We start from the raw sequence: 24,729 nt of genomic DNA on the forward strand, positions 1-24,729 counted from the left end.
TATTTGATTTATATCAGATTATGTTTCTCTTATGAGTGAGTATAGTCTCATCTTTTTATTAGTTCAGTATGGTAATAAAATATTGATGCAAGAGACTTAACAGAGAAAACATAAGTGTAAATTCAGTGTCCATGCAAGTTTGCAATTAAAGGTTTTGGAGGAAAAGAGAAAAAAGAAAACAGAAAAACACTTTTTTTTAACATTATGAGGAGTAAAAATGGATGTTCCTGTCATATATTGATTATGTTAGGGCTGCCACAATATCAGGTTTTCACTGTATGATTATCCTGGCCAAAAGAATTCATGATAATAATATTACTGCGATATACTTAGAACATTTAAAAGAATAATGCTTTCAATGAAATTCCTCTTTAACTTTGTTTATTGTGCTGTTTGTCTATTTTTTGGTAAATTATTTACACTCAAAATTCAAGTGTAGGGAGGTGGAGAGGGAGACAAAGCAAGAACGGAAAGAAATATTTCAAGAAGCGCTGGATTATTTACATGATATTATCATACCACATGTGTATTACTAACATCATATCAACACCCTTAGAGAGTACCTCGGATTATGTCTGTCAATCTGTGTGTAGAGGTGTGTAAGGATGGAGAGGAAAGAGAGTTAAACGTAAATGGTCAAACAAATAAAAATAATACATAACAGTTTATTACTGTTTCTATTTGCAGGACTTTTGACACAAAATGGTATGCTTCTAATTTTGCTCTCAATATCTCACGTAGCACAGGAAATAAAACAAGCAAAACCTGAAAATAAAATTGTTATTATCAAATAATTATGTCAAACAGTAACTTATTCTGCTGTGGCCATTTTCTCAAAATTATACAACATTCAATAGTAATAAAAACTTAAATATGAAAAAAATATATTGTATTTCAGCAAATAGAAATGGAGTCTAGAAAGTGACTTTATTGTAAATCCTACATTCACACAAGACAAAAAAAATGATTGTACCTCACTGCATCAGTTTCCTTTTCTGCTCTGTCGTAACTAAAAAGTTGGTTTCTATTGAAAACATCCAACCTTAAATGTTTCAATCACTTAAACTTTTACTGCAATCATCTAAAATACAAAAAGCATAAAACATTAAACCACAAATTGCACCACTCTCTTCACTGTAAGATTTTAACAATAATCAAAAGGAAAGAAATTGCATTTCTTTTTTTCCTTTTTTCCCCCCACTATTTAAAATGGATGGCAGTGGGCGTAAAGTAATTAGCAGTTATGTTGCAATGCTGCTCACCAGGGAAAATAAAGAGAAATGCCTGCAGACACGTTACATAGCAATAAGCACTGAAACTAATAGGAGGGCGTCTGTATTTTGAGGAATGAGCGTGTGATTTTGTGTTTTGCAGGATGTAAGGACAGCATGCTGTGTTTAAAGAACATAATTTAGCAAGTCGGTTTAGCACATCGAAACTTGGAGCGTGTGAAAACTGAGCCAAAGCAATTGTTAAAAACAGTAAGTAGTAAAAGAAAAACTTTTGAAGGCTGAGGGTGGGGTGGATTTCAGGTCATTTTAGTCCGTCAATAAAAAATAGCATGAATAGCTGAAACATTTAAAATGAAAGCTATTGATACCAGATGTGATGGTATTTAATCCTACAATGATGTGTCACACAAATTGCATGTCACATAACTTTCTCTCTAAAGCCTCAGTTATGCTTGCAAATAAACTTGCCGTGCGACTGCCTTTAATCACCAGAGAGAGAAATAACGTGGCTCATCTTTATCGAGGGTGCCACTTACTCTGGAGAGAACTGCTGTGGTTCTGAGTTTCCTTGAAGTTGCTCAAACATCAGCTGTGGAGTCCTGCTTTGTCACTGTTTAGTCATTTTGGAGCCAGATGAAGCAGCGTAGTCAGAGAATCTACTCTTTGAAAATGTTTGGCCCGCAGACTGCTGACGGATCCAGCAAATCCTTAACAGACTGAATGTGTTTAATGAGTCTGTCTGACCACGGCCAGCGTGTAATTAAGAGCTGACTCATCACAGAACTGTTAATACAAAACAGTAAACTAAAGCAAGTAAGCAAAAGACTTGTAATAGACTACTAATTAGGGATGCTTGGACATTGTAAATTGTTGTGATGTATTTCATTGTTTTCTTTAGAGAGGCAAAGCTAGCTTTTTGTTTGATTTTTTTTTATGTACCAAAAAAAAAATGAAGGCACTGCTTTGACTGCTTGCTTGTTCCACGCAATCCTCAGCACTGGGAGTTTGCCTTGGGGAATTTCCATAATGCATCCTCCCAGTATCCCACACTAGTGCTGGTTTTACCATATCTTTAATTTTAATTCCTAACCTCTGATTAACTCAGCTCCCTGACCTAGAAAAGAAAAAAAGGCTGGTTTAGAAGAAAATGAAATAAATAGTGTCCCATTATCATCTTATGGTAAATGAGATGTATCTTTAAATGAAGAGTGTGTTCTATATATGATTAAACAGTAGCCAGCTGTATGTCTGCAGTGTCTTACCTCTGCTCCTCTGGGCTCCTTGCAGGCTGAGCTGCTGACTGGTTTCTCAGTGGCCAATGTGGAGGAAGCACATCGGGCTGGTCAGGAGCTGCTGAAGCAAGGCTGTGGGTCAGTCATCATCACTTTGGGAGCTCAAGGCTGTGTGGTGGTCGAGGCACAGGAGTCTGCCTCAAAGCATGTGCAAAGTACCCCAGTGAAAACAGTGGACACCACGGTAAGCATGCATGTTTTCTTTTTTTTCTACCAACATCTGAAAGCCTAAACATGTTTAGTTTACATGGAGCCACATATCATAAGCTTGAACCAGAAAATGTTTAGCATGTTAAGCTACGCTAGTAGCATGGCTGTAGGGATGGCCACATCAGCCGGTCAAACGGTCAGTCCACCACTCTGGTCCAGACTGTGATATTTCAATAACTAGTGCCATTAAATTATGTAATGACATTCATGGTCCACAGAGGATAGATCCTAACGACTTTGATGATGCCCTGACTTTCCTCCCAGCGCCACCATGACTTCGATGCGCTGCATTTTAGTGAAATGTCTCAACAGCTATCAGACGAATTAACGGAAAATCTGGCACGCACATTAATGTCCATGTGCATGTTCACCTGAGGACGAATTGTTACCACTTTGGTGATCCATTAACTGTTCGTGTTAGGCCATCATTACAATCTGTTAACATATATGGCTTTTTTTAAGGAAAGCCCAAGGAAATCAGGAATTTTTCACTAATTTCTGCCTTTCTTAGACCAAACTTTGTTAAAATCAGCATGTTAACACTGTCATAGGAGCATGTTAGCATGCTAACATTAGCATTTAACTCAAACCACCATACCTAAATACCAGGCCCCCCAGGAACCCTGCTTTGCCCTGCTTCGCCCTGCTTCCAGTTTTTCCCAGTGGCTACTTGTGGTATTGCAGCTAAAGAAAATTCCTCAAGCCAACAAAAGCGATTTCAAAATTTGTGGCATCATGAGAATATAAGGTTTGTGAGCCAAGCGGAAACTTGTGGATGGAAGCAGTGGTAGAAACACTATTGCGCATATTCAGTGGACTGTATGCCATGGAAGTAAACCCAGAAGCTCAAATTTCTTTTAGAGTATTTGCCAGGGGAGCAGTTCCATTGGGCTGAATAGGCGCCATTTTGGGGTCTGTTGTGTAGTCAGTATTATACATCTATGCTAAGTACAGCTAAAAAGAGGCACTATTGTGCCTGTAGGTTTAAAGTCTTATTTTAGATATATGTTAATTACTTAAATACTCTTTAAAGTTTTGATGAGTTGTTTAGTCGATAGAATATCAGAAAATAGTTAAAATGCCAATTACAATTTCCCCAAGCCCAAAGATGAAGTTTTATATCATATCTAAATATATTATTATCATTATATACTATATACTTATGTGTACTATTATATATTATATCTGTGGATATATATGTACAGTACATATATGTGTATATATATATATATATGTGTGTGTGTGTGTGTGTGTTAGTGTATTTTAGTGTTAGTGTATATTTTTGTACTAGCTAAAAAATTTTAAATGTATAAGTACTCCTGATGATTATTAAAATAACATCCTTAAAGTGCTAATCATTTTTAAGAATAAGTCTGACTAAAAATTTTCCATGTTTTTTTTTTTTTTCATTTCAGTAGTATGTTATGAAAGAGGAAGGGGATGGCACTTACAGTGTTAGTTAAGAGGGAAACTGTTTTGAATGGAAAATTATGTAAACCAGCCCACTCCTCACTGGAAGGAATATCTTTAAAACTGGTCTTTCACCAGTGTCAGAGGAACATGTTGTTTTTCGCAGAAAATCGGCAGATTCCACAACACTTTCATAACAAAACACTGACACACAGGACTTTTATCTGCCCCCTTCATCACAGTCAAATGAACTCTCGGTACTCTGAGCTGTAGTGGAGCTTAAGATCTGTGTGTTGCTCAAGTGGAACGGTTTAAGATCATCAGGGATGCGGTGACCACTGGCTGTTTCCCCTCCTATAAGGAGGACTCTAATCTTTTAAAGAGGCCAGCGTCGCTTGACTCATTTCACACCGGCTTCTGTGGCTTGTTTTCGTCACAGGAGCCTCAGCTAGATGTTTGCATTTCCTGTCTCTGAGGGTTTTGTGAGGCATGTGTTCTACCAACCAAACACGTCATCGCACAGAGGTGTTAATCACCTCTTCATGCCTACCAGGTTTGATTAAAGCCATCTAATTGTTTGTGTAATGGATTCTTTTACCCAATAGTTCCCCCAGGGACTTTTATTGCGATGTAATTTCCAAATGCTGTTCATCATGCATCATTGTAAAAACTGAAGTCAAAACAATTACAAGCGTGCAGTCTCGGTTTTACGTGAAACCCACATCAGGTATTGTGAAAGTCAGGAAAAAAGCAAAGGCAGTAAAAAGTGTGTTGGGTGTTATGGTGTGTTTTCAGAGACACTCCGAAGGAAGTGCAGCTTAACTAAACAGCAGCATCTACTTACAGGTCACTGTGGCATTTCGAGAACAAAGGGCTCACTCTCTTTAACGGTGCGCGACCTCCTCCGTGCCCCCACATTTTGAAGCAGACACACACATAACTACCCTTATTCACCGTCTTCAATCACCCTACTTCCCAGTAGCCCCCAGGAGAACTTACCCACCACCCCTGTCCTCCCCCTCCCTCTCCCATGACTCACCTCTTGGGCTTGCATCAGTCAGCAGAAAGCTGTGGTCGGGCCTGCTGCATGCGCCCCCCCCCCCTCGCACACACGCTCTCTCACCCCACCCCTCGTGTTCTTTGATGAGCCCATAAATTCTGGAGTGTTTAACTCTTTTGGACATCATAATCCCTCTTCCAGTAAGGCCCTTTCTTTGTTACTGGAGAGAGGGAAAAAAAACAAGTTGTTATCAAGATCATTATTCACTTCGTTGAGCTTGTTCTGGTAACACAGGCCTCTCTAGTTATGATTACCTCTTCTGTTATTACTGCTTTGATTGTGTTTTCTCAAGCACTCGTGATGGAAATGTTTTTTAAAGCTCCAGGCTTGTCATCACCAGGATTTTACTTGCTCTCCAGTTTTACTAGTATCAGACTGTGAATTGAGGCCGTATTCTAGGCTGCGATTCTTCGATATCAACACAGTGAGTCACTTGCGGTTTCTCACTATTTTAGCTAGGCTACTGTTCAGCCGGGTGCCGCGGGTGCCGTGACCCGCTACTGATAGAAACAAACACAAATTCACCTTTCTGCCATCTACCAACCTTTTTTGTTTGCATTTCGTCACTTTGTTTCGACTTGTCTCAGATGTAATATTTCTCACTGAGCTTGGTTAATGATGTGCCAACATGGCTGCTAAATCATTTAGACTGTAACTATTTCATCATCTGCTCCTCCTGCAGCTGTCTGAATAACACATTTAACATGGCACGAGCAATCATGGGCTGAGTCAGGGTCGTGAATCTGGATGAATAACAAAGTAAACCCACTCATCCACTGTGGGTCTCCCCCATCCCTCCCCCTGTTATCCATTTGTCTCCCTTTTTTCTCAAATTGAGTGCAGGCTTCCCTCGCTGAGATCAGAGCCTTGGCTTTTTTTGTGCGGACAGTTAGATGAGGCTATAGCACACACACATACACACAAACACACACACACACACACACACACACACACACAGCCAGCGCCTTTTAGCCCCAGCAGGACTTGGGTGGCCTTGGTTTCCACTGCTCCGGGAGGTCCACTGTGTAGGGCGAAAGGTAGACAGTGCTGTCTAAACCAGACATTACAGCTGTACGGTGGGTCTGGACAGTCAAATTATTCCCAGTCTTCTCCAATGACTGGAGACATGTAAGGACCAATTGCATGATTCCTTCCTGGAAGCCAAAGGTAAAGGAATACCTCCTGAGCATTGTGTTCCTAACCCTGCAAACTGCAGGTCAGCGTGACACAATGAGAAAACTGCCACATCACCATGTTTTAATAGACTGCACATGCTTCAGCAGCTGCTGTTTAGTGACCCAGATGTTAGGCCAGGCCTCTGCCAGTGCAGTCCTGTCGATCAAAGTTGCACACAAAAGGGTGAAAGAGGACTAAGACAAAGCGCTGCGGATGGATCAAAGATGTCAGAGCCGTAATTGGTCCAATTAAATGTGTTTTTGATCTGTGAATCTTCCTCCCTCGTCGCCTCAGACGAGTCGTCCCCGGCTGTTCGCAAGTCTTACTGGAAGCTTCCGGACGTGGAAGCCACTGTGAGTCATCCCTGCCCCTCAGTTGGTCTTTACTCTCCCCTGGGTGCCTTTCATTGACAAAGGCTGTGGGCTTCAGGAGTTAATGGCACACGGAGAGTCAAGACTGCAGGAGGCCTCTGGGTGAGAAATACAGTCACAGGTTCAGGAGACTCGAAAGGTTCAGTGGGCGCATCAGACTCGTAACATGAAAGACATAGAGTGAAGAGCCTTCTCTGAGATCTGCATTTTCTATGGGTTGTTTTTTTTTCACTTGTTTTAGAGCTGATTGCTGTGGTGTTTCTGCACTGCACTTTACAAAGATCACTTGCCAATCAAAGCATGTGGGCGCCACTCTTGTTTTTGTCCTTGGATTTTCTGTTGACGGACTTCCATGGTTCTGTATGCGCTCCTTTGTTTGTCTTTACAGCCATGGAGGTTATTGCTGCATGTGTTAACTATTTAGTTTGTCTTCTATTTATTCTAAACTCACACCACTAAAGCTGCTGCCAGAAGCATTAAAAAAAGGTCACTTCCCTGGTGTTTAGTCAGCCCACTAGGTACAAAAGTGTTCATAACAGCAAATGGAAAGCTCTCAGTAGCCATAGGTGTGTCACTGTTGTGTTAAATTGACCCAAGTTGACTCATTCTAACGCAATTATCTGTCAGAATGAGAAAAACTACGCTTTCAATAGACTGAATTAAACTGAACCAAATCTATAAAAGTTCCAGGGACATTTTTGATAGTGGTTTAATTCACACAAAGCAACAAAGCTCACTGGCTCTCTGATCACATTGCAGCGTCACACTACAAACTACATCCAACTGTACAAAACTTCCTAAATCATACTTTGTTAATTTGGGGAGCTTCTTGCAGAAACGTCTGCCACCCTAATTTCTAACTTGAGTCTGAGTAGCAGAGGAGAACAGGCAGAGGAACAGCACGGAGGTCAAGACGTGGCGGACAGAGTCAACCAGCAGGAGCGTCACAGCTCATCCGCGGCAAGCACTTGTGTCACTTGATTGACAGGCCTCCAGATCTAACCTTCATCAAACTGTGTCGAGGGCAGCGGTGGCGGGGCCGAAGGGGGTAGCGCTTGTCAGCCTTGTTGAGACTCATTCACTAGATCCAGTAGCGTCACATGCCAGTCTCAGCAGAGGAAACGTTAGTAAGACGCAGAAAGGTTGGATGGTGGCCCGCACAGTCAAGTGACCTCAAGTTTAGATTGGAACAGTGAAGTCTTATTTTGTCAGTACTTATTTAGATGGGGACTGGCTCACTAAGAAATGACAAAGTAGGTCATATGAAAGAGTTTTGTTTTTGTGCAAAAAAAATGGATGTGTACATGGACAACCTTGATAATGAGTTCATCATATCCACATATAAGAGGATATGTCTGTGTTGCGTTGATCCCCCAGTAAACATATTCAAGAGAATATCATTCAAGAGAACAAATTTCAAATTTGTGATAGGAAATACTAACTCATGGGCTCTTGGCTATAAGGGACCATTTTTGGAGGAATCTTTGCTCATATCGACTAAAATAGAGCACATATTGAACCACATAAACTGCACATTTTTCCCTTGTCTTGTGACTTTTTTGAGCATGAAATGGACACTAAATAAAAATACCATACTTATATTAATTTGAAAGTGGCGGTACTTAATAATACTCAACTGGAGTACGCTATGGGAGCAAAGACAAGCCAAAACTATTTGCATTTTTGCATAACTGCATATAATTAGGCATAATGAATACCTAATTGTATAAAATTCTGTACAAAATGCGAGATGTAGAAATTTTAACACCACTGAATTCATTGTATTGAAATATTTTATCTATCTAAAATGTATATTAATTGAATTCCCCTCCTTTTCTAAATGGTAAATTGGCTTTGTACGACTTCAAAATCGCTTTTCTGAGAAAGTTAATATTAGTGTCCATTTTCTTGGATCATATGACAACATGTAACTTATTAGCAAGAAGGCCTGATCAGTTCCATCCAGGCTAAATCAATTATCCTAATGTGTTTGAATGTTTTATTTGAATTTTTGGTATTAATTTCACCAAGCCAATTTAAACAACTTGATTTTTTTATTATTACTTATTACTATTACATTACAATGAAATGCAATTACATTACATTTAACTTTTATTTTATTTATTTATTTATTTTTTTGCTGCAGTTTGTATTTTACTGGGACAAATCGCAGGTCACTTATTACCCGATTTAAAGATTCTTCTAATAACTTTCAAAGCTCAGCATGATTTAGGCCCCTTTTATACAGCTGAGATTCTGACTACCTATGCTCCAGGTTGTGACCTGAGATCCTTTAGCCTACCCTACCCTTGAGGTTGGTAACTAAAGCTTTTACCATCAAGGCCCCGAGACTCTGGAATTCTCTGCCTGAGGAAATTAGGCTGGCTCGCACATTACCTGATTTTAAATCATTGCTTAAAACATATTTTTATAGGAAAGCTTTCCCTTTAAATGCCTGATTTGTACTTTTTGATTTGTAACTTTTGTATTTTATTTCCTTTTGTTTTATTTTTGCCTCTGTACACGCTATTTTTTGTAGCTCTTAACGTTTTTTTTAATATTGTATCATTGTTTGTTTTTTTATTTCCATGCACTGCGTGAAGCACTTTGTAATTTTGTTTAGATAAGTGCTATACAGATGAAATTATTATTATTATTGTAGAATTTTTAGATCAAAAAATGACCAATTGAATTCAATCCTAATTTTGTTTGTTTTTTTAATATTGAACATTTGAAAAGTCTAAGAAATTTGAATTTATGAACCCTAAGAAAACATATTTAAAAGTTTTCAAACTTTTGAAACTGCACAACTTGAAATTATCTTCCTGAAATATCAAAGAAAATAATTTAGACAACATACACTCAGATAGATGGTCAAAGTAATGCTGCAGTGCTCCAAATTCAGTGGTATTTAAATTTCAACATTAAGTATTCAGTAGTGACTGAACATTAAGAGATTTTATTTGTGTTAAAGTTTAATATTGTCTAAATCAACATATTGTGTGTGGCTTTTTCCCACCCCAGAAAGAATGCAAATCTGAGCATAACTGTTTTATTCTATGAGATTTGCCGAATTTTAACTGTCAGCGAAAAAGTATCGACTATTAGCAAGTAAGCCCTTAATACTAGTATTAGTTTCTATAAACCTGTTTGGGCCCCACCCTGTTGTAGTCTGACGAAACAAAGGCAGTTGTTCTGGCAGGGATTTGGTTGCAGATTAGTTGAGTGTCAACAGGTGATTCTAAAAAGATGAGGTGAGGCATGTGCAAAAATAATGATGTAATGTCACGACTGTAAAGACCAAAATGTTATATTTTCAGCTGCCTTAACTAGTTGCTGAAACTGCCCCCTTCACTGTGCTGTGCTCTGTTGGTCATCGGTTCCCAAGCATCAGCTCCCACTCAAGAGCAGAATCACTGTTTTAACCGCAACGTGTGAACTGGGAGACGGGCCAGAGCCGAACCAGTGGGACTGCTTCACCAAAGCCTTATTTCCAAATGCTGGACTGTATTGTGGCCCAGCCCAGCTACCAGACAGGAGACATAAACATACCATGGCTTTAAACATGGAAATCCACCAGGCCTGTGAAATGTTTCAGCTCTGATCTCACTCTTTCCAGCATCTCTCCAGGAGTCACACCAGTGGCGTGCAGAGGGTGGGGGTGAGATGCAATAAGGGCCTTTCAAATGTCAAATCAGAGCTTTTTTTTCTCTTCCTACATTGCTTGTATGTAGCATGCTGTTGAACAAAGAATGCTTATTAATGAAACAAATTTAGGTGCTTGTGGACAAAAATCCACGTTGTCTGGACTGTGCCCTCCAGCTGCCCCGGCTACTGTGGCCCCTCTCTGTTCCTGGTGCCCTGTCAATCACAGAGCACGGCCCTCTCTGCTGGGCCGGGGTCAGTGTTAGGGTTTTTGTTTTTTGCCCCATGTCACTGAATCATCGCGGCGCAACCGACAACTTTACCCCCAACAAAAGGGTTACTTTGAGGTCGGGGGGTGAGGGTTGTTGGGAGGGTGGGTGACAGAGGTGCTCAGAAGAGAGAGTGCAATGAACTCTTTTGAAGGCCACAGTGATGAGTAATGGAGCGGGCTTGTGAGAACCAGCGTCGGGGGGGAATTTGTGGTTAAACATGAGCGTGTCGCCACATACCATTGTGCCTTTTCCCATCAGCGAGCCACCCCCCCGTCAGCATCACGTTCCAGCCAACCCCCTCCAGGGCGTAGACGGCACATTCCATCTCTATCAATAGATGATGAGGGGAAAATGGATAGTTTATCCGTTTAAACAGATAGCCAAAACCAGGGCTGTTGGCAGTTATGGTGAAGCCACTGACACGTGATTAAAGCTACCATGTGCTTTTCAGCTGACTTTAAAAGCATCCAGTAAACCCTGTGGGGGGTTTTTGTTTGGTTGTTCCAGCATCTGGTTATGAAGTTGTTTCTGATAAAACCATTAAATTAAATAACATTTGTTCATTAGCAACAATTTGAGGATTATACCATATATTGTCATCAGTAGCAGCCTTTTAAAGAATTTCAAGACTTTTGTTTTTCCTTGTAGTTAAGTGAAAAATATTCTGCTTTTCCAAATACTAAAGGGTACCATGTTTAAATCATGATGCATTTAAGACGTGTCATGAGCCTATAACATCCTATTTATCATCTGCTGGCATTATGGTGTGTATGTAAACATGAGAAATACAGATGTTTCCCTAAAAGAGCTGACTGAGACACACTTACACACAAGGTAACAATTCAGTAACTAATTTCTAAGTAGTTGAGACGTCAGGCAGCATCACAAGACTTGGACTAACAGCTAACAAATGCCATAGCACCCCCTACTGTTGACAATATATTGAATTAAAAAATGTACCACCCCATCTTCTCATAGTTACTGTGTTCTTACGCACTTCAGAATATGTTATGAAATATTTTAAAACAGCAAAGCTTTGAGATGAATTATATCATTTTTACATGGCTTCACTGTTTGTTGTTTTCTTCCTCACACACACACTCATGGCAGCCTGCTCTGATTCTGCTGAGCAGAGCACAGCTGTAGAATTACACAGTGGAATGGTTTGAACCACAGGTGGAATTTAATAAAGCATCCTCGTAATATTGTTTCTTGCCAGGGCGCTGGAGACAGCTTTATTGGAGCACTGGCGTTTTACATGGCTCATTATCCTACAATGCCTCTGGAGGAGATGGCCCGCAGAGCCAATCAGGTGGCGGGAGTGAGCGTACAGGCTGTTGGCACGCAGACGTCTTACCCCTTCAAAAAGGACCTGCCAGCTGAACTGTTCTGAGAGCAGCAACTCGGTTCGGTGATACTACTGTGTGTGGACCACAGTTGGAATGGGTCCCGCAAACACAACTCTGATATGACATGAGCTGCTTTAATGAAAGAATGAACAATGCAATGAAACGACTGAGAACTATTAATGATGTAACTAATGTCAAATAAAGCTGACCGTGATTTCAATTTGACTGTCAATATAACAGTTTTATGTGATAACAAGCCAACTTACAACAATGTCAGTCATTTTAAATTGTTTAATAATTAACAAACATCCTAAAATGTATCTTGTACTGCACATAATTTACTTAATTTATGTAATTAGCCCAAATATATCATGTTTCACAAATATTTTTTTACAGGTAATCAATGGTGACATACAACCCCAACGAATAACATCACTTTGACGTGAGTAGTAGATTAAAATGATGGAAGTCGAGACTTTCTTGAAGCTCTGCCGGGGTTTGCATCATGCTCAACTGGTGCAGTGGGGAGAGAAGAAGCTTTCTGACAGATCCCCGAAGAAATCCTCTGACAACATTTCAGCCAGCCAAACAGAGATGTTGACTGATGAAACACCTTGTATAATCCATGACAATAAAAAATAGTCTTTAAACCTAGCAGGTTTACGTTGTCCATATATTCTGGTGCGTTGTTAAATCGATCTGATCTTCTTCTTCTCAAAGAACAGGACGTGCTTGTTCACTGCAACGACAGAACGCAGATTTTAAATAAGAGTCACGTGATCTGGAGGAAATAACACATTATTGCATAATAACATATTATTAAAGGTGTACCAAGCAGGAATTATTGGCGACTGTTGGCAACCAATATTGCCAGCCAAAGTAAAAGCCAAGCCCAGATGTGTGTGTGATTTTCAAAGCTTCCTCTTGGATGCTTGCTGCTTACTGTCTGGCACCTGGTTGCTACCTTTTTATAAAATCCAACCTCTCCTGTGTGCTGTGCCCAGGAACGTACCAACCACAGCAAAATAAGAAAATTTAAAAAAAAAAAAAAAAAAAATACAGGCACATGGCAGGGTCTCTGCAGAAATACACACTGCCCAACACTTGTAGTGGTCCATGCATACTGATTGAGAGGGATTACTTTTGTAACTTTACTTTTTTTCTTTTTGTTAAAAAAGTCCTGCACAGTATACCTTTACAGAGAATAGGTGGCCATGCACTTTTTGCTCAACAAGAGCTTGAGCTTGCGGCTTATTTGATTTAGAAATTGATATGTCTTGGTCCCTTTTTGCAAAACACTGATTTACTGCAACTGTTGTCAACATTTCTTCTACTTCTGACAACTAACTCCCAAAGTTAAATATCAAGTGGCAGGTAATCTGTTCATCACTGGGTTCAGTGTTTCAATCTACACACAAAGAAACAGCAAAACGCTATTGTGCATTATGACAGTTAAATTGGAATCTTATAAGATTACAACAAATGCATATATGGACACTTCTGTGCTGTAACATGCTGGCTAAAAAAATCATGGTTTACTATACTATACAATAACTTAATAAGTATGCAGCAGTTTTTATGTAATGCTTCAAAGGTGACCCAACAGATTGAATGTACAGTATCAACATAGTTAACATAGTTTTTGTCCCAGTTGTTCAGTCATTTTAAATGATCTGAGATGAAACACCTTCCTGCTACAGTGCAGACACAGGTGCTTATGTTACAAGCTGCCAGGTGGCATCTAAAACCCGATACCATTACCACGGACACATGTTTGTCCAGAACAGAGTACTAATGTTTAATGGAGTGTTTTGTGCGCATGTTAGCCTACATCTGTAATAACATCTGATTAGTCATATCTCACCAAATGGATCATGTTTGCGCAGCACCAGTTTGTCTGTGAGACGGTTCCTCTTCGTGTTGAAGAAGTAGCCTGTCCCTGCAGCGCTCACCATCTGAACCAGGATGGTCCTGATAGAAAACAACGTAAGTGAATGTGACACACAACATAACTGACAGTGATTCATTTTTATTTATTTTTCTATTCCAGGACTTGCACTTACTTTGATTTTGCCTTGGCCACTGAGAAATGAAAAAAGAGCAGAGTCATATGATTAATGCCAAGCAAACTCGACAAACATGACGTTAGACAATTATATTTAGCTACGTGTTAAAGTACAAGGCTAACAATTAGCTGCTATCAACTCAGGTTAACCACCAGCCTCAAAAGCTGAGCACGACAACAATTGAAACTCACGACACTTTACGTTCCAAGTGCCACAGAAATAGTTTAAAAGGGAGGTAGAAGCAAAGTTATAAACAATGTCACGTTAGATACTGGAGAGTTAACAGCTAACGTTAGCTAACTGATAAAGTTAATTTAGCACCGTGCGAGACAGCCCTTTATACGCATGCACGCGACTCTTTAAATGACGACATTAAAAACTTACAATTTACGCTGGTAAGAAACATTTTGTAGACTTAAACTGCTTAACGAAGATAGTATTAAGGCAAAACAATGTAGCCGAGGTAAGTCACATTGGGAAACCTGCACATCCGGTTTAACAAGCACTTCCGGGTCCTCTTAAAGGGGCAGTCCAGCTGAACAGCACTGGAGTCACAAGTCAAACCTTTTCAGGGGAGTCATATATTCAGCAACACTCAAGAATGGTCAAGCTGAAATTAGGATATCCTCTGAAAATAATAAAATGAGTAGTTGCCAAACACGTAACTGAAATAGATATTCACTAACCATACATTATAGAGTGCTCCAAGGATGATGTTTTTCTGTGGGTCGACACGGAAGTTAGCGTCACCCTTGTTCCCTTGTCAAAAAATGCAGTGCGCTATGAGTACCCGGGGAACTGCCCATTGGTTCGAGAGCCCATTGGTTCGACATCCCATTGTTCCGACCATATTAAACTCATTGTTCCAAAGTCCGTTCCGAAATCATCATGACGCCCTGTGGTTAAGGTCTGGTTAGATTTAGGCACAAAAACCACTTGGTTAGGGTCAGGAAAAGATCATGGTGTGGGTTAAAATGAAAAAGAAAGTGGCAAACACATAAGCCGTGAGCCTGCTCCGCCTCAAGCTGGTCGCGGCGCACCATACGCCCGCCGTGAGCCATTCAGCACCGCGGACAGTCGGACTAATGGGATGTCGAACCAATGGGCTGTCGAACCAATGACATGGACCCGAGTACCTGGATGGTGCACTGAAAACGGTCAAGAAGTTGCGTGTGGAATTATGGACACTTCTTGCCCTCAATGGTCACCATCTTGGTAGTATAGTAGTAGTATTAGTAGTAGTAGTATATTGGGTTAATTTAGCAGTCTGTAATGATTTGGTACAGCGAATGATAACGCTATTGCTAATGCTAATGCTAGTTTGCTAGCTAGCTAATCTGCGGTCGTCATTTCCAGTAATTGCACAACGGCTGTGTTTGGTTTGAGACAACACTACCCTGTCGAAATTTGCGCACTATGCCAATGAGTTCATAGTGCACATAGTATACTACATGGAAGTGTACTAAGGGAAGTATGTGATTTGAGACACAGTGTGCCAGTCTTTGAGACAAGACTGGGAGTGCTCAAATGCTAATTTATTTCAGGGTTTAAAGACTGCTTCCTAGGGCACTCTATTATGTGTGCTGGAGTCACAAATCAAAACTCCCAACATTAATTCAAACTTTTTCAGAGCAGTGGTATATTCGGCAACACTCAGAAATGGTCAGGTTGAAATTAAGGAACAGCTTGGGCATGCTATGTATGAAAATGACCCTATAGGAAGGAAGGTTGGTGCTTAGTGTTTATCCAAGCGGCAACCTTCAAGGCTGGAGAATGAAGCCAATGCAAGGGGGCCAAAAACTGCACTACCTCTAATGGCCACTTGAGGCTGGCTCTAAAACAGAATAAATTCCCATTCCCATCTGTGTAAAATGGTCAGCTTTACAGTAGAAATTAACATGTTCACTGCCTGATACAAATTGGTCTCTGCGCCTAACTTCAACATTCATAACTACTGTACAGGGGTTCAATTATTTTATAACTTACCCATTTACATTTAATCAAGGCCAAAATTATGCATATTTAAGGGTTTGGCTGCTTTGAGTCACAGGCTGTCTGCAAGGCATCAACACAGTCTATGAGTCAGATCCACCCTCTCATCCAAATATGGTCACTTTTGGCTCCAAAAAACAAAGAGAAATGCCGAACTGGAGGCCTCAAAACAGTAGTCCACAAACCAAAGGGTGACATCACAGTAACTACCTCCATTATGTTATACAGTCTGTGGTGCTTACCTTGATTCTAGAGGAATAAAAACTAAAACCCACGTCAAAAACCTTGGTGTAATCATTGATGAAGATTTAAATTTTAGAGGCAACATTAAAGATGAAATTAAATCATCATTCTGGCATATCAAAAACAGCTAAATTAAGAAACTCCATCCAAGCAAGATTTAGAAAAGCTCATTCATGCTTTTATATCTTGTACAGTGGATTACTGTAATGCACTCTGTACTGGCCTCCCCAATAAAACCATTAGACAGTTACAACTCATTCAATATGCTGCTACTAGAACACTTACAAACACCTAGACGAGAGGACACGTTTCGCCAGTTTTTCGATCCTTGCACTGACTTCCACTTAAATACAGTATAGCCACTTTTTAAAACCAAGCTTAAGACTGTTCTCTTTTCCACAGCTTTGTTTTAATCAGTTTTTTTTATGGTACTTTTACTTATGATATCAAATTCAACTTGTCTGTACTTTTATCAAACTTGCCTGCGCTTTTATTTATGTTAATCTTCTTCTTTCTTAATCTTATTATTTTTCTTATCTTTTGCCTGTAAAGCACTTTAAATAACATTTGTGTAAGATAATGTGCTATATAAATATAGATATACATCTGCTTGGCCTTTAAAGCGAGCAGTGGTTCTGGATTTCACCAGGAAATTTTAAGTTTTCATCTCTCATCTGTCATCTTTTGTAAACACTGGGAGTGTTTTAGCCCAGAATTTTAACATACAATAATATATTGGCTGAAAACAGGTAGAATGAGATGGTATTTTGGGATAAAGGTAGTTGAACAGCAACATAACCTTGTTTTGTCTTTTTCCTTTTATGTGTTCTTGGCCTGTTTTATAATTCCCTGCCGTTTTCACAGAATGCATTCATCACTTATTTGAACAGCAGATTCAGCTATTCTCATGTGTTACGGAACAGTTGGCAGTTTTTTAAAAGTAGGCAGATTTCAGCCATGTGCACACATTCACTTTTGGCAGTAGTAGGTATATGGGTCAGTGGACAGTCACACAGAGGCACAAGGAAGGGCCTCGGTGGGATACAGTGTGAATTTGAAGTATTGTCTTGAAATTGAGGTGAAACAGTCCTGAAACCTTGTAAATGAAGCTGTGGCTTTTTCCCCCGAGCAACAAGACTTCATCAGGAAATGACGTAGGACTTTCTCCCACATCAGAATATCACATGTTGAACTGTTGGGTATTGTTTGCCTTTTATAGAGTTTCACCATCACTGGGCATGAATGCCAAAGCATTCACAGCCTATGTTGTTCTACTGCTTTGGAATTTTAGAATTCTTGATTCTTACGCCCACTTTTTTGCCGCGTTACTGCTTCCACATTTTTTTCAACATACAAACTTAATTCAAACTTCAAAATGTTCAGCTCAATTAGGAATGGATTACTTGTAATTTTCTCATTCATAACATTCATACTTTCTAAAATATTCAGTTTGGCATTTTTTTGTCCCAGTCCAGCCGTGTACACAGGTCATTGAAAGTCCTTGATCTATTTCTGTATGAATTTGCATGAAAGAGATTTCACCGTGTGAATTTCAAAATTTTCTTGGGGGAGAACCCCCCGAACCCTCCTGAAATCTTTCTGTTTGTCACAACAGGACATAGTACTGGATTTTTTAAGCAGATAACTAAAAGCTAAAATCTTGTCTTGCTTATGCCTTTCCATTGCACCTGTTGTCCCTTTCATTTACACCACAGCAGGTGAAACTAATTCACAGTCACTTGTGCTTCCTAAATGCACACATTAGCTGTGTCCCAATTCAGGGTCTGCATCCTTCGAAGGGCCAATTTGAAGGCCGCTTACGTCACAACGCTGCGCGAAGGCTGTCCCAATTCGTCCAAATTCGAAGGCTCCTCCAAATGCAGCTGACAAATGCGCCCTCCTTTTCCCTGTATTCGGAGGATGCACCGCTACTATCCTTCGCGGCCTCCCATATCCCAAGATTCTTTGCGCGCCTCTGTTCAACACGGAGTTTTCTTTACAATGCCGCTTTACAACTCTGGGTTTTCCTCTCCAGCAAATGTAAACAATAACCTCTAATCTTACAACAGAAAAGACTAAAGATCATTTCCAAATATTCAAAGTAAGCAAAAACTTAAAATATGTGCAGGTATCATTAAATATGTGTAAAGTATAGGTAGGGTTGGGTCCCGAGTTCCTCGGTTCCACCTGAATCATTAAGAAATTTTAATTTCGGTTCTGCCTTTAGATTCCTAAAAATTGTCCCTCACCACACACACTCGTTTCTGTTAAAAACGCATGCGCAGCTGCGTCTACCCCCAGCTTCTCGCGGCACGCCGCTCTTTTTGGACTGCACACAGATATTTTCTTTGTTGAAAACATGATACAAACCTGTATAACATAAGCTGTTCACCATCATGCAGCACAGCAGGCGCTCTAAAGTGTGGCTTCATTTTGTCAAAACAGATGACTGTTCAGCACAGTGCAACACCTGTGACAAACGTATTTCGTGCAATGGAGGATGCACCACGAATATGGCAAAACATCTTCACCAGCAGCACGGTATACAAATCAAAGAATGTACCGTGTTCAACATGTTGTGCCGGCCTCCCTCCTCCTCACAAGCCTCATCCTCCTCCGTCAGCCCGGCTCAGCCAACAGCCAGCACCTCCTCGTCGGAGCCCTCGCAGTCGGGTAAGTTCAGTGAACTTTTATTGAAGATTTAAATTACGTTTGTTTAGTTTCTAAATTTAATAAGCAACCGCGTCAAATGTGTTTTTGTAGATGAAAGCTCGTAGTCACAGAGTTTACAGCCTAACGTTACTGCTCAAGCTAACAAGCTGGTCCCACAACGTGAAACTCCCTTCACTTTAGCGGCGAAGGGAAAGTTGTCAGAGGAGAAAGTTGAGGAGTGCCACAGAAAAGTCACAGCTCATGTGGTGAAAAGACTGCATCCCTTCTCAGAAGCTGAAGCACCTACATTCAGGTAAGAAAATAGTTTAGCTAACTTGTTAGCAACCTTCCCCTGACTCACAGTAACAGTAACGTTATGCCATGTTTGTTTTTGTGTTTATAGAGACATGCTCAGTGCTTTAAACCCCAAGTACACCCAGAAGATGCCTGACAATGCCACTGTCTGGGATCGGATCAAGGAGAGACTCCTGGCTGGAAAGTTGACCGATACTGAACAGGTGATATGTCATTCATGCACAAACACTGTCTCTCCTCAGTCATTACAATGTTTTATCTAAATGCCAAATGTTTTCTGTAGTTAACAGTGCATGATTGTGGAGGAGATGGTGAGAGGAGCCAGGGCAACAAGGACGGAGTGGAGAGTGAGGAAGAGGAGCATGTAAGCATATGATAGTAGAAATTATATTTGATAGATTCTGAATCTTAATTATTATCTATGGATGCTTGAACTTTTTTGGATAAGCTTGTTCGTTATTTGTTTTGCAGCCACCTCCCTGCAAAACTGCGAGGATGACTCCACTGGAGGAGCTTTTTGCTGACGAAGATGCTATAAAGATGACATCACTGCAGACCTCCACATCCATCCAGGACGGAGTTGAGAAGGAGTTGCAGATGTACAAGGATATCCCACCCATCGTTAAATCTGATGACCCTGCTGCTTGGTGGTGGAACATGGGAACGACGTATCCTTGTTTGTCAGACATGGTCTTTTCATTTTTATGTGTACAGGCCTCCTCTACACCAAGTGAACGAGTTTTCTCCACTGCAGAAACACAATCTGTGCTAACGTTCACATATACTGCAGATATGGCAGATATGCGTATTTTTCTGAACAGTTAACTGTTAATGTGGGGAGTTTTTATACCTGCTTGTTCCATGCAGGCCTCCTTTACACCGGTTGAATAAGTTTTCTTTAATGCGGGAAACACAATCTGCTGGACGTTCACATATACTGCCTGAGAAGGCTTGAGATATGCTTATTTTCTTGAACTGTTTCTATTCTGTTTTTTATACCTGCTAGATCCCTGCAGAATGTGAATGACTGACTGAATGTGAGCCAATTTGTGGAAAAGTGTACATATATATATAAAAAAAAAGAAATTGTGTGAAATAAGCATTTGACATTTTTTGACCCCGCCCCTCAAAGAATCGGAATCGAGAATCGTTAGGAACCGGAATTGGAAAGCAGAATCGGAATCGGAATCGGAATCAGAATCGCTAAAATTCAAACGATACCCAACCCTAAGTATAGGGTGAGGTCTGACAATCGCTCTGTTCACCATGGCATCTCCAGACTATTTAATGCCTGTCACATGTGCCCAGTGTCAACCTGCTCTCATCTGTAAAGATAACGGGGCACCAGTGGCTGACCTGCCATTTCTGATGTTCTCTGGCAGATGCCAACCGAGCTGCATGGTGTAAGGCTGTGAGCATAGGTCCCACTAGAGGACGTCAGGCCCTCATGCTACCCTCATGGAGTCTGTTTCTGACAGTTTGGTCAGAAACATGCACACCTGTAACCTGCTGGAGGTCATTTTGTAGGGCTCTGGCAGTGCTCCTCCTGTTCCTCCTCGCACAAAGGAGCAGATACTGGTCCTGCTGCTGGGTTGATGCCCTTCTACAGCCCTATCCAGCTCTCCTCATGTCAGGGCCGGTCGCCTGGTATCTCCTCCATGCTCTTGAGACTGTGCTGTGAGACACAGCAAACCTTCTCCTGACTGCATATATGGATGTGCCGTCCTGGAGAAGCTGGACTACCTGTGCAACCTGATTGGGCTGCAGGTACCGCTTCATGCTACCAGGAGTGCCAAGGACACTAGCAGAACATGAAACTAGAGAAGAATCAGTCAGGTAAGATAAGGAGAGAGCTGTGGTCACCACATGCAAAACCATTCCCTTTTTGGAGATTGTCTTGCTTATGCCTTTCCATTGCACCTGTTGTCCCTTTCATTTGCACCAAAGCAGGTGAAACTAATTCACAGTCACTTGTGCTTCCTAAATGCACACATTAGCTGTGTCCCAATTCAGGGTCTGCATCCTTCGAAGGGCCAATTTGAAGGCCGCTTACGTCACAACGCTGCGCGAAGGCTGTCCCAATTCGTCCAAATTCGAAGGCTCCTCCAAATGCAGCTGACAAATGCGCCCTCCTTTTCCCTGTATTCGGAGGATGCACCGCTACTATCCTTCGCGGCCTCCCATATCCCAAGATTCTTTGCGCGCCTCTGTTCAACACGGAGTTTTCTTTACAACGCTGGCAAGCACCGGCACCGGCAGCAGCACCGAATACACCTTAAAATGTAAGTAACGGATTTTTACTTAACGCCAGAAGTTCAAGGGGCCTTTAAACCTCTAAATGGCTGTTTAAATACGTGACGTTAGTGATGGTAGCCAGCTCCGGGATGTAGCTTAAGGCTAACCTGTTGATACGAGGAGCTCAGTTAGCCTTTAAAAGTAACGTTAACGTTACCGGTAAAGCCTAAAACCCCTTCACTTTCAACTGTTACAAGCTCGGAGGGTGACTTATGTCTTATTGTGACTGCGGAGATGTTGTAGGCTGTTTATACCTAACATCAGGTGCATAAACGCACCGCACTGAACAAATATAAAGTTAATGATAGGATAGATTGTGAGCCCCGCTGTATTTCTAGGCTGTAAAACTGTAAACATTTGGATTGAATATAGAGCTAACTTGAGGAGCATTATTGTTATTATCGTTATTATATAGAACAATCATTTTGCCTGTTGACATAACAGAAAATATGTCTTACATTTCATTTTGTTGTAGGGAGCAAGGAGCAAACGGAGGAGTTTATAAAACTCCATGGTGAGAACAACCACCTGTTCACAGGGGCCAAGAATACAGCCACACTCGGTTGGAGGTACCTGTTAAGGCAATAATAAATAGCCCATTTGTACTCTATACATATTTGTATGTAAAGGTTACTTAAGTTAACCCAAACCCTGCATAGAGACCAAACTACAAATATAATCTTAAGATCACAATAAGTGAATGTTGTTTTTAGGTGGGGTGGGAGTTTTATATCTGTCTTGATGTCCCCTTTTGTGATCTTGTGTGTTTACCTTTTGTCATGCTTCTCTCTTGTTTAGAACAATCCTTCAAGAAATGGGCCTGGAGGGAAGAGTGGAGCCTCAACAGGTGAAAAAAGTGGAACAACTTAAAAAACAAAACATACAAAAAAAAAAAAAGTAGGTGCAGGTTTGGATAATGATATGGAAACTACATTTGTTTTACCCAAGTTAATCCTTTGATAAAGAAATGCAGAAAAAAACTCCAAGGCACCAGTAGTTAAAATGCCTTTATTCTTTATTCCTTGAATCTGTTTAACTTCCTGATGAAGGCTTGATGCCAAAACGTGTCAGAGGACTGTGTTTTTAAGGTTTATATGACCATGCCATAAGAATAAAGGCATTTAACTGCTTTGGGAGAGTGCCTTAGGTTTTTTCTTTGTTTCTTTATCATTACATGAATCCCATTCCAAAGAGCACCTCAGATATACCTCGTTTTTCAAGACTTTTTTTTAACAAATACTTTGCAGAAATTTGCTGCTGTTGTGATTGATTTCCTCTGCCTTAGGAATGCAAAGATCCAGGGACAGGGGGTAGTGGGAAGCCCACTGTTGCCACCTGGCCCTGGTTTGTCCTCATGGATGAGGTTTAAGGACAGAAGCCTTCCATTGCCCCTCCTGTCCTCATTGCCTCCATCCCTGAGGACACACCAGGGCCAGGTGCTGCAGTGGGTGAGCAGCATGAGGAGGAGGATGAGGAGGATGAGGAGTGGCAGCCAGGGCCAGCGACAGGAGGGGTTATACATTATCGGTTCCATTTCTTATTTGCAACTAGAGTAAACTTTTGAACTACTTTTCAGTGACAACACAATTTATGTTTTTCTTTGATAACCAAGTATCTACAAAGATACAATCTGAACATTTCTAACTATTTACAAGTTTACAAGTGGGCATTCTTAACATGTACAGCTATTTACAAAAGATCAGCAGAAATCACTATTTACAGAGAACAATATAAAATTATTTAAAACGTGTTCAGCAGCACCTCCAGGGACTCTCTGCTCAGCCTGAGATCTTGCCTTGTGTCACCATGATTAAAGAAGTTTTGCAGCACTGGAACAGCCAGGTTTATTCTGCAGTACAGGGGCCTGGTCTGGATGGAGAAAGGAGGGTAAGAACAGGAGTACATAAATGATCAAAGCAACAATAGCTATTTAATTTTAGTTAATAAGACAATTCTAGTTAATGCTATAGCTTGGATAAATAATGCTATACCTGTCCATCTATCCACTTTGGCTTCTCTGTTTGAGTAAAACTTGTGCTCTTTTAAAACATGTTGCTTTAGAAGCAAACAGACGTACACATTTGTCACAGTGAGCCTGAAAGTGAGAGAAAGTCCATCAACTGATGCAGTTAACTCACTGTCAAGTGAGACAAGAGATCTTTAGAGGAGAGCAGATCATACCAGTTTTCTAACCTGCGGCCATGCTCACACTTTTGTCACTACAGACACACATTTCACACTGCTTATTCATCAGGTTGTCCTCTCTTTCACAGTATACAAATTATAGTGATCCGAGTTACTGTGTTTGAGGAAAGGTCAGTAGTTTGTGAGATGTGCTTTAACAAAATCTCTGGGATTAACTGCCTCATCCAGGAGTCACTTAGCAGTTAACCTGCTGTCCTGATCACATTTTTGACACAACACACACACATTTCACACACTGTGTTCATCAGGGTGTGTTCTCTCTTATAATATTATATAAAAGCAAGACAAGCTATGTTTTTGACTAGAAAGCTGAAACATGGGAGGTGAGCCTCAGCTCAATCTCTATGAAGTTAATTGTCTATATTCCATGGGTATAATTCAACTTATCAATGATATTTATACTAATTGGACCCATTTCTACACTTTCAACTAATGCTATTACTCCACCTTTTTTTACACGTTTAAGCCAGCATTGCAGTGTAGTGTCAGCTTTTTGAAAACCTTGGAATATTCCACTGTATTGGTATCATGCAACAATTTAATGACATTCACACACATTTACGCCAGCACTGCAGTGTAGCATCAGCTTGTCAAAACCAATTTTTAATTTTGCCAAACTGATTGTAGCGGGAGAACCTGAGCACCAGGAGAAAACCCGAAAGTAACTATATTAAAGGCAGACACAGGGAGAATATACACACTCCCCACACTCACTGTGGGGAGTGTGTATATTCTCCCTGTGTCCCCACAGCAGACACAGGGAGAATATACACACTCACTGTGGGGAGTGTGTATATTCTCCCTGTGTCTGCTGTGGGGCCCACAGCAGGACAGGTGAAGGTGTCACTGTGAGGCTGCAGTGCTAATCACTGAGCCACTGTGCTGCCCTTAATCTAACAGGATAAGAGGGTGGAGAGGTGGACGGTGAGGGAGCGTGGACTGAG

At 40.8% G+C, this 24,729-nt stretch overlaps 2 protein-coding genes across 3 annotated transcripts in view; one reads left to right on the top strand and one right to left on the bottom strand.

The window, feature by feature from the left end:
- The window catches only part of rbks (ribokinase), a 43,472-nt gene extending 30,801 nt beyond the window's left edge, over positions 1-12,671 (top strand). For both annotated transcript variants that reach the window (XM_033643330.1, XM_033643327.2), the window contains exons 8-9: positions 2,520-2,708; positions 11,888-12,671. In XM_033643330.1, coding sequence (XP_033499221.1) covers positions 2,520-2,708; positions 11,888-12,061 — 363 coding nt within the window. In that variant the 3' untranslated portion in view covers positions 12,062-12,671. The remainder of the gene's footprint in view (positions 1-2,519; positions 2,709-11,887) is intronic.
- Positions 12,294-14,607, bottom strand: mrpl33 (mitochondrial ribosomal protein L33). Its single transcript, XM_033643331.2, has 4 exons — positions 14,468-14,607; positions 14,081-14,099; positions 13,882-13,988; positions 12,294-12,756 (listed from the first exon to the last, which is right to left on the bottom strand). Exons 1-4 carry the CDS (start codon positions 14,487-14,489, stop codon positions 12,707-12,709), a joined length of 198 nt encoding a protein of 65 aa, XP_033499222.1. The 5' UTR covers positions 14,490-14,607; the 3' UTR covers positions 12,294-12,706.
- Positions 14,608-24,729: the final 10,122 nt, after the last annotated feature.

Source organism: Epinephelus lanceolatus, chromosome 15, assembly GCF_041903045.1.
Source record: "Epinephelus lanceolatus isolate andai-2023 chromosome 15, ASM4190304v1, whole genome shotgun sequence".
Taxonomy (NCBI): Eukaryota; Metazoa; Chordata; class Actinopteri; order Perciformes; family Serranidae; genus Epinephelus; species Epinephelus lanceolatus.

What these genes read in the sequence shown, in the direction of transcription:
- mrpl33 (XM_033643331.2), bottom strand. Translation starts at nt 14,489, where the DNA reads ATGTTTCTTACCAGCGTAAATT. An exon ending in GCGCAAACATGATCCATTTG is followed by an intron (nt 12,757 to 13,881) that starts GTGAGATATGAC and finishes CTGTCGTTGCAG; the next exon opens with TGAACAAGCACGTCCTGTTC.